This window comes from Peromyscus leucopus, chromosome 20 (genome assembly GCF_004664715.2).
Source record: "Peromyscus leucopus breed LL Stock chromosome 20, UCI_PerLeu_2.1, whole genome shotgun sequence".
NCBI lineage: Eukaryota > Metazoa > Chordata > Mammalia > Rodentia > Cricetidae > Peromyscus > Peromyscus leucopus.
In genome coordinates, this window is record NC_051080.1 from 42,101,285 (window position 1) to 42,114,176 (window position 12,892).

At 44.1% G+C, this 12,892-nt stretch overlaps 1 protein-coding gene and 1 long non-coding RNA gene across 6 annotated transcripts in view; one reads left to right on the plus strand and one right to left on the minus strand.

The window, feature by feature from the left end:
* The first annotated feature begins 223 nt into the window (after positions 1-223).
* LOC114703625 lies at positions 224-8,650 on the plus strand. 2 transcript variants are annotated; one of them, XR_005089662.1, is made up of 5 exons: positions 224-355; positions 907-1,054; positions 2,004-2,119; positions 3,919-4,117; positions 7,339-8,650. It is a non-coding gene; the product is annotated as an uncharacterized LOC114703625 (long non-coding RNA). The 2 variants fall into 2 exon arrangements; XR_005089661.1 differs by having other exon boundaries at positions 224-1,054.
* Positions 8,651-9,729: 1,079 nt separating this feature from the next.
* Nipal2 (NIPA like domain containing 2) overlaps positions 9,730-12,892 on the minus strand; it is a 96,690-nt gene continuing 93,527 nt past the window's right edge. For 3 of the 4 annotated variants that reach the window (XM_028884467.2, XM_028884466.2, XM_028884465.2), the window contains 3 exons: positions 11,982-12,045; positions 10,835-10,929; positions 9,730-10,389 (listed from right to left, as the gene is read on the minus strand). In XM_028884467.2, coding sequence (XP_028740300.1) covers positions 10,277-10,389; positions 10,835-10,929; positions 11,982-12,045 — 272 coding nt within the window. In that variant the 3' untranslated portion in view covers positions 9,730-10,276. Of the gene's footprint in view, positions 10,390-10,834; positions 10,930-11,957; positions 12,046-12,892 lie in introns of those variants that run through there. The other variant, XM_037197725.1, reaches the window with a different exon arrangement.

The window sequence follows — 12,892 nt, forward strand, 5'->3', positions numbered from 1 at the left end:
GGCAGAGTCCATACCGAGGGGGAAGACAGCGAGGAATGCTAAGCTCCCTGGAGGTGGTGGGGAGTCAGCGGTGGGAGGGAGGGAGGCGATGGGGACAGTGATGTCATCTGGTCTGAAGGCAGAGTTTTAGAGTTCCCAACTTGGAGCAGGAATGCATGGCTTGCAGGGGGTAGGGTGGGGGTGGGGTGGGGGTGGGAGTGGGGGTGGGGTGATGACTGTACTACCTGAAGGGGTCTCTTCTCACTCTCAGTTCATCTCTCTGGTTTGCACTGATGCACCCACCCAGCTGGGCACTCCGTGGTGGACGGAACTGAGGAAGATCTTTTGCTGTTGCACCCTGGTTCCGCTTGTTTTTGTGACTGTAATCTTTCCACTTTGAAGAGGGTTCCCCTTCTGCCCTGTTTCCTCGGCATCCCTTTCTGTACCGCTTTTTCACTTAGCCATACCTAAGCCGTCATTAGATGAATACATGAGTGACTCTGAGCCTTTAAAAACTAACAAAGTAGTGTTCATTAAGATAAAGCCAGGCAGTCAGGCTTTCTTGTCGCTCACACGGGCTCGTCTTTCCTTTCTTGCCTGAAATACTGCCTCCTCTGGTGTCGATTCCCACTGACTGGTTTGCACTATAGTCTGAGACAATGCCCACTTTAATGGAGCCAGAAGCCACACTTAACATCAGGCCTTTTGGGGGTCCCGTGGTCCCCTGACTGGCTGGGGGCTGAGTGGGTATTGTAAGCACCTCTGAAGTGAGGGGCTGAGCTGCTCATTAGGTCCCCAGTAGCTCCCTGAAACACACCGCTGTCCCCTGTCCCTAACCCTAACGCTTGCAGTCTCTGCTTCTCTTGCTGTGTTTTCCTCCTCTGAGCTCTTGGGTTTCATTCCCCCGATTCTCTTACTTCATCCAAGGTCCTCTGCTGACCCTTCCTCCTTCATGCTGTGACAGCATGGACTCCTCGCCTGTGTTCCCCAGGAACCATGTGCTCCCCAGGGCCATCTCGGAAGTCACTACCCAGCTGGCAGACCAGCCACCGCTGCTCGTTTCCGGGAAGAAAAGGTGGGCTGCAAATGCACACGTGGAATCAAATCCTCAACTCTTGGGTACCTATTGCTCCTTCTCACACAGAGAATACCGAAGGATGATAGGAAGTCTCACTCAGTTTTGTTAGGGAGTTTCTGAAGATGCTGACAATGTCCTTGTGGTTTGAGTTGGAAATGGCCCCCGAGGCCCACGTTTTGAGCATCTATTTTGAAGGCTGTGGGGTCTTTCAGAAGCTGTGAGGCTTGGCTGTCAGATAGGGGTAGGTCACGAGGGGCAGACCTTTGAAAGTTCCCCTTGCTCCTGGTTCTGACCGCCCTCGGCTTCGTGTCTGTAGTCATGTGAACAGTACGGTCACATTTCCACCACCGTGGGGGGAAGCTGCCCCCACCATCATGCCTTCCCCATGTGCTGGACCAAAACTTGTGAAATTGTGAACCAAGGCAACTTTTCCTTAGATTGTTTCTGCCATGGACTTGATGGTACCAAACAGAAAAGTGACTAATGTGGTCCTTTTCAGTTATTTGTTATTATTTTTTACGTGTGTGAATGTTCATATCTGTGGATGCTGTGTAGGCCAGAGGTGAACATTAAGTATCCTTTTCATTTTGGGGAGGCGGGAGTTCACACTGATCCTGGAGTTCATTGGCTGGTAGATTGAACTCAGGTCCTCCAGTTTGTGTGACAAGTATTTGACTGTCTGGGCCGGCTCTCAGCCAGGAAAGTCCTAATACAATATTCACAGTCATGTTGCATTCTTAGATATGAAGCAAATACCACCATTTTCTTCTCAAGTCTAGTACATACCGGACCCAGCCACTCGAGGCCTTTGGAGCTGCCCTCCCTACGTGACAGGCATATACCGAGCTTGCTTTGAGCTGTTACTGGTCTCTCTTTGTTTTGGTGGGGCTTTCTCCTATGTCCTGGTTCTTCAAAGACTATGTTAATCTGTATATTCATTTTCTAGGTCACTGCAACAAATTATCACATGCTTGGCGGCTTGATGGTCAGCAGGGCAGTGCTCCTTATAAAGTCCCTAAAATGGAGTCATTCTTGATGTCTTCTAGGTTCTGGTGGCTCCAGGTACTTTTTGTTGTGATTTCAAGACTCTCATTTCTGCCTTCATTTTTAAGCGACTAAATCTGAGTTTTCCTCTCTTCTATCTTTTTAAAGGATACCCACTTTAGGGGCCACCCAAGTAATCCTCCCTCTAAAGGACCTTAATTATCAGGGCCAAGGAGATTGCTCTATGGTTAAAGCTCCTGCTGTACAAATGTGGGAACCAGAGCTCAGATCCCCGGATCCCATGTAAATGTTGGGTTGTCGTGGTGGCTCACCTGTAATTCTAATACTTGGAAGGCAGAGATGGGGACTCCCCACAGCAAGGTGCAAAGCCAGACTAGCCCAGTCCACGAGTCCTGGGTTCAACTGAGAGACTTTATAGATGAACAGTCTTATTAAATAAGAAACACAGAGCCAATTGCAGAGTTAAAAGCCCAAGAGGTCAGAGCAGTAGCTGAGCGCTGAGACTTAAAACCACCTTTCTTACCCTTTGCTGCCGCTGTCGTCCTTCCCCTCAGAAAGAGACCTACTTCCTGTGTGTCTTGACTTTCTGTTCTGCCTTCTCATTGGTTGTAAACCCAACCACATGACCTCCTCGTCATTGCCTGTCTATACAGACTTCCAGGTATTCTATGGTTGGTATTGAGATTAAAAGTATGTGTCTCCATGCTTGCTGTGTCCTTGAACACACAGAGATCCACCTAGCTCTGCCTCCCAAGTGCTGGGATTAAGGGCATGCACCACCACTGCCCAGCTTCTGCTATGGCTTACTATTAGCTCTGACCCCCAGGCAACTTTATTTATTAACATACAAATAAAATCACATTTTAGTACAAATAAAATATCACCATAAGACTTCACCTCAATGAATAAGGTAGAGGGTGATCAAGGAAGACTCCTGGTACCACGGGCTTCTATATGCATGCACCAAACATTACATGAGTGAGAGAGAGGAGGGGATGGATGGAGGGAGGGAGAGAGAGAGAGAGAGAGAAAGATTAGTAACTTTTGCAAAGAACCTTTCCCCAAATAAGAGCTTTATTTTTGGGTTGCAGAGAGAACATCCATTTTGTGCCACTAGCCTACTACCTTCCCTGTTCCTCTGAAGACTGCTTTACCTAGGTGACCTTTGTCTCGTTATAGCTCCCAGGTTGTCTGTCAAGCGCCCTAAGAAAGACATTTCTGACATGCCATTGTGCAGTGTAGGGATTGTAGCAACAGTGGTAAGAATAGGATAAGAGTTATATGTCGGGGCTGGAGAGATGGCTCAGCGGTTAAGAGCACTCACTGGCTGCTCTTCCAGAGGACCTGGGTTCAATTCTCAGCACCCACATGACAGCTCACAACTGTCTGTAACTTCAGTTCCAGGGGACCCGACACCCATAGCAAAACACCAATGCACATAAAATGAAAAATAAACTAAGTAATTAAAAAAAAAGAGTTGTATGTCTTGGGTGTATGACCAGTGTACTGGTCAAGTCACTCAATCCTGTGCAGGGCTGGGACACAGTAGTGCATGTACAAGACTAGACTTAAGGACTAACTTACTCTTGGTGTTCTGCACGTACAGGAGCGGCCTTCTCACGACCCTAAAAGGAAGATTTCATGACTTCCTTAAATTTCTTTCTTTTTTTTTTTTTTTTTTTTGGTTTTTCAAGACAGGGTTTCTCTGCGTAGCTTTGCGCCTTTCCTGGAGCTCACTTAGTAGCCCAGGCTGGCCTCGAACTCACAGAGATCCGCCTGGCTCTGCCTCCCGAGTGCTGGGATTAAAGGCGTGCGCCACCACCGCCCGGCTGACTTCCTTAAATTTCATGCTCTAGGTATCACTCTCAACTCATCTGACTCTAATCTCTGTGCTGTTGTGTGCTCTGGCTTTCTAATATGGGAAGTGTGGAGAAGGCCTCCTACTGGATAAATTGTAAGGATAAAATGAGCAACTCAAAGAGAAGATGAAGCGTAGTGTCTGCCTGGCACACTGTGGGCTCAGTAAATAATACCTGCTATTTCCACAACCAGATGGTAAGCTCCCAAGACGCTGGTCTTCATGTCTCATTCATTTTATGTTCCTAAGGACTATAAGCTGTCAAGATTTGGAAGCAGCCAAGACGCCCTTTGGTAGATGAATGGTAAACTGAGGTACATCCAAACAATGGCACCTTATTTAGCCCTAAGCAGAAACAGATTACCAAGCCATGAGAGGACAAGGAAAGATAAGTGAATACTAAGAAATGAAAGCAGCCAGGCTCAAAGGGCTGTGTGTGGTATGAGAAAAACTGTATGAGGTTCCAGAAACAGCAAAGCTTCCATGACAGCAAAACGACAGAGGCTAAGTGGGGGGGGAGGGAGGTTGGGGGAGCACAGGATTTGAGAGCATCTTTGGGACGGCACTGGGACGGTGGGTGGGTGTCACCAAACCTTTCATCAAGTTGCAGCATACACACCTATAAGAACACTGTCTTAGTTATGGTTTCTATTGCATTGATGGAATACCACGACTATATGCAGCTTGGGAAGTTCTTTTGCTTATCCTTCTTGTATCACAGACCATTATTGAAGGAAGTCAGGGCAGGAACTGAAGCAGAGGCGACGGAGGGGTCCTGCTTCCTGGTTTGCTCTTCCTTGCTGGCTCAGCCTGCTTTCTTTCTATTTTTTTTAAAGTGATATTTATTTATTTATTTGTTTGTTTATCTATTTAATGTTTTTCATCCCCCCCCCCGCTCCATTCTGAAAGGGGCATCAGCCTGCTTTCTTATAGGATTCAGCACCACCAGCCCATGGTGGCATCACCTACAATGGGCCTTTCCACATTAATCACTAATCAAGAAAATTCCCCACAGGCTTGTCTACAGGCAGTTTTCAACTGTGATTCCTACCTACCTCACAGATAATTCTAGCTTGTAGCAAGTTGACAAAAACAAAAACCCAAAACTGACCCAGAACAGGGACCCTAATGGAGATGAGGAATGAGGCATGATAAGGATTTGTGGGAATAAGTTCATGATGGTACCAGATACGCCATTGTGAGGGAGAATGTTGATAAAGGGGAGGCTGTACAGGTATGGGGGCTGGAATTATGTGGGAAATCTCTATACCTTCTGCTCAGTGTTCAAGAAGCAAAATCAAAAGCGTTCTAAAATAACACCAAACCAAACATGCACTAAGAAGAGTAGGCAACCAATTTCGATCTAGTGGCTTCATGAGTATTTGTGAGTTTGAGTCATTTGGTAATTGGATGAACAGTCAGTAATCAGGCAATGATCCTAAGCTTGAGTCTCTAGATCAAGCACTCTCAAGCTGATTCATTTTCTTGTAGGTGCATTGTGTTCAGAAGGCTTAAGTAAAGTGCTCTGGACATGGGGAGGAAAGCCCAAACCTCAGAAACTGTCTGAGACTTGTTTTAAAGTTAAAACCAGGAAAGAAAAGGTTCTGGAAGTGTGTGTGCTGGGAGACTGGTCATGCCTGCACAGCAGTGGCTCCCAAGTGAAGGTTCTGGAAGTGTGTGTGCTGGGAGACTGGTCATGCCTGCACAGCAGTGGCTCCCAAGTGAAGGTTCTGGAAGTGGATGTGCTGGGAGACTGGTCACGCCTGCACAGCAGCGGCTCACCCTCGGAAGGAGGTTCCTTGCTGGAACATGGAGACTATCTTGCATCTTAGGACTCTGTGAACTTCCTAGCAATGGCTTGCTCAGCTGGGTGTACCCTGAAAAGTCATTTATTTGCTATAGGGTTGATATTCCTCTTTTCTGCTGTGGTTGGGACTCAGTAAGTCTCAATAAGGACCCACATTGAAAGGGGTTTTCCTAGTTTGGCCATAGCTCCTGGAGCCAATTGTTCTCCTGGCACAGGATAGCGTGTTGTGTGGTACCCTCAGGCTGGTAAGAAAGGGACAGACAAGAATTTCTGGGTGGGAAGGCTCTTCCTTGGATTTACCACAATTGCTGTTTTAAAGCAATGTGTTCAATAGCCCCAGACTGGTCTATATTTGAAACCGTGTATGTGTTGATTATTTTTTTATTTTTTAATTTTTGCTTCTAGATGGTCATAATAAGAGCCAGGCTGTTGATGAGTCTAATGATTAGGAGCAGCCTCAGATTTCCTTATACGATCATGGTCAGTTCAACTCCAAGCTATCAGCAGTGCAGAATGTGTGGTGTTTACCTAGCAATCTCCCTGAGGGACTGCATGCGAGACATGGAGGCAAGGTAAATGTGTATTAAGAAATGAAAGGAACCGGGCTCGAAGGGCTGCATGGTGTATGATCCCAGCTATGTGACATCCTAAAAAGGTGAAACTTCAACAGAAAAAAGACCGAGTTGAGGGATGGGCAAGTGCCAGACACGTGCATTAGGCTTACAGTCGCTTAAAGATTGCCTTAATAGCAAGCCCCAGGGTTTGCATAAAGCAAACTGGATGGGTGCTGGGAAGGTTCAAACTCACTGCTGTGTTCCTAGCCTTCATATTTCTATTAAATTGGCATCCCAGAGGCAGAGGCTTCAAAAGGGCCAAGCATGTGCAGTCACTGTTCCTGGATGTGTTGTGTGCCTGGAAAACACGGCACGCAGACCATTCTCGGCTTCATATCTCCGTTCATCTGAGTCATGTCCACCATCACACCTGCTTTCTTTGGAGCCAAACTTAGACATTGTCACATTGTTCTTCAATAGCCACGAGGTTGCACACATCCATGAAATCTTCCTCTTTTCCTTCTTTTTTCATTAATAGAACAGAAACCCCAGCGCTGTACATGGAACATGTGTATGTGGAGGTGGGGTGGTAGTGTGTGTGTGTGTGTGTGTGTGTGTGTGTGTGTGTGTGTGACGAATATATTCTGAATCTCTGCTTGAAAATCTTTTGGTGTATTAGTTTTCAAGGGATTTTGCTAATGAGAGTGTTATAGTGTGGAGTAAACAAGCATTTAAACTAAGTGGTCAGATGGGAGAGACCTCTGCACTCATCACCTATGAGAAATAATTCCCAAAGCTATTACCAGAGTGGTACGGGGGACTGGGTAAATTCCTCCAGCCTGTTTAGTGATATACGGGGGACTGGGTAAATTCTTCCAGTCTGTTTAGTGATGTCCATAAAAGAATCACTGCTTTCCAAAGAGACAAAGTTGGACTCTGAGAATAAACTCATAACAAATCCATTTATTTCTTATATAAGCAAAATGATCCTAATATAAATATCAAGCATCTGATTTGTCACAAACCATGAAGTGTCAATTTTTTTCTTTTTTTTTAGCTCTCCAGTGCTCAAGAAACAAGAAAAAAAGTTGGATAGCAAGGGCAAAAGCGTCTGGACCAGGACTTGGCAAACTACAGACATGGACTGGCTACTAATTTTTTTGTTTGTTAATAACTACAAATGTACATCCATTCTCTATACATATTGTTTACATATTGTCTATAGCTACATTTGTGCTATGATGGAATAGCTGAGTAGTGAGGGACTGATACCATATGGACAACACAAACCCCCAAATATTTACTTGGTCTAGAGAAACAGTCAGATGAGCCAAATGTTGGCCAAAGGTTCCCAGCTTACAACTCCAGGAGGGGTGGGTTGGCTTTGGCTGTTGTCAGGCACTGAGCATGAAAAAGAGGAAGAGAAACACTCTACAGGCCAGTAAACCAAGACTTCTGCCCACCTTGGTTTGGTACACCACAGTTAGTAAAATTAGGTCTGAATATAATATATCTAACCTTGATTTCAAAAGCATTTCTGTACCGAATAATGAATTTCATTTCTCAAAACCTTTAATGCAAATGTTGGAGGGTACCAACATACTATTGTTAAGCTTATGTCTGCAAAATTCTACAGTGCTCAAAATTGAGTGTTGTAACTATGAATGTGGTCCTAGTTCAAGGAAAACTCGTTGTTCTAATTGCTTTCCAATCTTTGAAACTAATGTCAAGATTTACTAGAAATTTGTTGTTTAAGGCACCAGACACATAACTTAGCTGAGCCTCCCAGAGCCAACATGCTGTACCCATTCAGTAAAACATGTCATTAATTATCTGACTGTTGCATCCAGATTAATGGGACACTTTTAACAGTGGTAGGAACTGTTAATAATAATTTGAAGTCAGAGATGGGCTTTGGGTTATTCCAGTTTGGTCAGGAGTTCAGGTTATAATAAATAAAACATTAAAAGACTAGAAACAATTAAGATTAGCATCTCACTAGCTCCAAGTTTAGCACCATGCACAAACACAAGTCTTCAGTGACACTGGGTGGCATGATTAAAGTGTCATTAAGGATGGACCTTATTATTTAGTTACAATAAATGTGTCCTCGTTTCTCATTGTTTAAATATTGGTATAGCATAAACAATAAAAGTTACTACAGATTCTGCCTGCAAATGTATGTTAGTGAGTGTGCTAAGGGGTAGCAGAGAAGTCATACGAGGCACAGGTTCTTCTATTGGCTATAGTCGATGGCCAGATTCAAGGAGCTGAAACCCAGTTCTCTGATCATAATTTTCCTTTTCTAGAAAAATTGGCAAAGTGTAGCTGGAAGTTTTTCAGTCCTGCCTGGCCCCGCGGTCTGCAGCTGCTTATAAAATAATCACTCAGAGGCTTATACTAATTACAAACTGTATGGCCTATGGCTTCAGCTTCTTGCTAGCTAACTCTTGGATCTTAAATTAATCCATTCCTATTAATCTATATGTTGCCATATGGCCATGGCATTGCCAGTCTGCTGGCATCTTGTTGCTCCTTTGGCAGCGGCTGGTGTATCTCCCGACTCTGCCTTTCTTCTCTCTGTATCTGCTTGGATTTCCAGCCTGGCTGTAAGCTTTCTTGCCATAGGCCAAAACTGCTTTATTTATTATCCAATGGGAGTCACACATATTCACAACACACAGAAAGAAATCCCACAGTAGCAAAGCTTCAGAGGACTTGGGGGGGGGAGAAACAGTGTGTAGTATGAATATTCTAAGAATCTAAATGCCATTTTGAGACTTGTATTGGAAGTTAAAACATAGAAACCCGCCCAATAAAATATAGGGTCTATAGCAACTTAAGGCATATGACATGCTTTCCTTCAATTTCAATGTAAATATAATAGGACCATAAGGCTGGAGAAAATGCTACCATTCTAAAGTTTTATTGAAAAAATAAACATTACTGCAAAATTTTTAACACTTTAAAAATTTGTGTGTCATACTTAACACAAAGACCATGATAAAATATGTGCTGTTTGAATTTGAGTACATATGCCACAGAGGTGAGCACCATTTTATGTCTTAAATGCTCCCCACCCCATTTTTTTTTTTTTTTTTCAGTTTTTGAGACACGGTTTCTCTGTGTAACCCTAGCTGTCCCGGAGCTCACTCTGTAGACCAGGCTGGCCCTGAACTCAGAGATCTACCTGCCTCTGCCTCCCTAGTGTTGGGTTTAAAGGTGTGTGCCACCGCTGCCCAGCATAGGTCCCCCCCTCCCTTTTTTTCCCCAGAGCTGAGGACCGAATCCAGGGCCTGTGTGTGCTAGGCAAGTGCTCTACCACTGAGCTAAATCCCCAATCCCCATATGCCCCCTTTTTTTTAAGCCAAAAAAAAAAAAAAATGCTAGCAGCCAGGTCTTTGAGTTTTTGGTATATACCATCACAGAATACTATTTGTAAATTCTGTTTTTTTTTTAAAGAGGCCCTTTATTTTCAAAGGAGGATTTTAACAGAGTTGGTTTTCTGAAAAGAAGATTTGCCATCCTGACAGGGAAAAAGGAGTAAGTCCTCACGAAAGGCTCATAGAAGATGCCCAAGAGAAGCACATCAGACCTTTCTTTAAAGACAGGTTGTGGCAGCAGAGAGTGTTTTGAAGCCAACAAGCTGATTCTGCGAGCCACATGGAGGAGCAACCTATGCCTTCTATGGCCAAATCTCGAGCGCACATTTTTGTGTGACATCCTGCTCAAGCAGCCAGGCTCTCATTAAGATACAGCCAGTTAGATGATCGCTAGGGAGAGATGCAGGGTGTGGGGAGCACTTTGAGTTACATTCCATGAAAGCATTAGACTGTTAGAGATTAGGAGGGCCCTGATTGTCCACAGTGGGGGAGAGGACTGAATCGAATGTGCACACATGGCAGCGTGAAATAGCTGCTGACACAAATTGAACATGTGCAATTTTTTAAAAAGGTGGTATTGAATAACAGGCCAACGGCATCCCTCTCGGCATTTTAGGCTTCTTTTTTCTCTCCACTCTGGCTCTGGGTTGAGTCACTTCCATCAGGCAAGGTTCCATAGGATAAGCCATTTGAGTCTGGTTGTATTTTGTCCAACATTTGTTTCCCTGTGGAGATAATAATCATAAAAGACCTTTTGAGCTCTTAAAAGATAAAAATGTCCTAATAATTTCTCTCCAGTTCTGGCCACATTTTATGCCTTTAAAAAATACTATGTGGTTACCCTCTCAATGAAAAAGATAAAACGTCAAGGAGGGAAGGCCCACAGAAATCTCCTAGCACTTGTCATGTGGTCACACACTTATCCACATGGCATCTGCCCGCTCTGCACTGGGCCTGGGGACAGGCTGGAACAATCCGGACACATAACTAGTCACTCATCTGCAGACCTTTCAATGCAGTGTTTTGTCCCGCCCCCCAACCATGTAAACTTGTGTCATGTGGCCTGGTGACAAGCACTTTTATCCACTGAACCATCTCAGGTCCAAGGACAATCTATTATAAATTAGAGAAAAAATTAGAGAAAAAATATACATATCTTTTTTTTCTTACCAGGAATATTCCCAAAATCAATAAAAGACTGTTGTAGATGGTCATTTTCTCTATTTCTTGTCACCAAAAATACTCCAAGGAATGAGAGAAAGCACCTGTAGGAAACATGCTAATGAAGAACACAGGAAAACTGAAGCAGCCATTGCATTAATAACCGCACCCTAACTTGTACATGATGACAAGAAGTCCATCAGTTTTGTGTGTCCCATTTCTCATGGTAAACTGCCTCAAACTTGTCTTAATTCTTACAGCCAGTAAGAGTTATACCCAGAACCAAGACTTGGGCAGTTTCCAGTAAATCTCTGCCCCAGGTTTTCACCATCTGGAGGCTAATTCAGGCTCTAAACCCTTTGGGTAGACACTAGATCTCATTTTCTATCCATGCATGCCCAGACCCATTACTGGCATGCAACACAAGTGAAAAACAAGCTATTCTTTAATTTTCTAAGAATTCTCATTGTCCTTGGCCATAAGAGTAGTCATAGTTTCCAGACCCCAGAAGTTTGGCCGCGCCCAAATGTCTTATGAAATTAAATTTTCAAGATAGATGGTTTCCTATGTTGAAAATAGACTAGGCTCAAGTTTGCATAACAATGGTCATGCTGAAGAGCAGATCAAGAGGCAGCTAAGCATTAACGGGGTGTGCCCGGAGCCAATGAAAGCAGCTATTCATTGGCAACACATCGCCAAGGTTCGGCTCTCGGTTTGCCAGCAATGTCAGCAGTGACATCCAACAAGTCTCCAGAAAGGGCCAAACTGGGGGTTTTATGATAAAAAGGGCAGCTATCAACCTGAAGCTACTTCATCTAAGACCAGAATCTACCAGCCTTGGCCTTTCACTTGGGTGAGCCAACCTAGGGGCTCCGAGGGAGAGGTGGCCTGACAGACAACTAAATGGCTATGGAGGAACTACAGACACCAGTGGATTTATGATTTTGGATGGAACTGAAAATCTCCAGTGTTTCAGAACTCTCAAAGGGAAACACAAGCCACAAAGCCGAGGGCGTAAAGCCCTGCATAGAGTATTAAGTTGAAAACTATGCTTCTTGTAGTATGTTCCAATTTTCTATACTTGAGGTACTGTGCCAAAAATCCTATACAAAATTAATAGAACTTCACATACCTTACCTCTGAGACTTTTACTCACCCAAAGAGATATATAAATACAGTGAGAAAGGCAGCACCAAGGAATTCCTGGTAAAATACGATGCCTGTATAAGAAGAGGACAGAGCTAATTTTAGGGCAGGGGTATTTATAATAGCAACACATTATTTTTTAAAAAATTGTGTAAATAGCCATGCAGCGGTGGTGGCGGCACTTTTAATCCAGCACTTGGGAGGCAGAGCCAGGCAGATCTCTGAGTTCGAGGCCAACCTGGTCTACAGAGAGAGATTCCAGGTCAGGCACCAAAACTACATGGAGAAACCCTATCTCAAAAAAAAATCGTGTAAATATATTTTTTCTATGTGTGGCTTCCCTTAAAATGTATATTCAATATTTTAATTTAAAAGACTCTGTGTGCTATTCTTACATTTCAAGCTACTCAAAAGACTTACATGGTCTTGTAGGCTTAATATAATTATCAATGTTATAAAACCAACATAGGTTTCATAAGCAGAAATTTCATTTTTGTCTATATGTGCATGTATTTGCATATGCATACATAGTCATATGTGTGCATATGCCAGAGGCCAGAGCACAACCTGTGTCTTTTCTCATGAGCTGTACATCCACCTTGTTTTTAGAGGCAGGGTCTCTCACTGACCTGGAACTTACCAATGTGGCTCAGCTGGTCAGTCAACCTCTCGGGTCACAGACACAGCTCCACCCCCTTTTTTAATGTGGGTTTGCTCTGGGGATTGAACTCAGGTCCTCATGCTTGTGTGGAAAGCCCTTTACTGAGATGTTTTCCCAGCACTGTAAACAGCAATGTCTATTCAGTCCAGGGTTTCTCTGTGGAACATGCAAGAGAACCAAACTCCAGCAATTGTCTTTCACCTATGGTTTTCATCAGGGGTCAGTGGACCCACTGTGAGAATCCAGCTGCATGCTGAGGG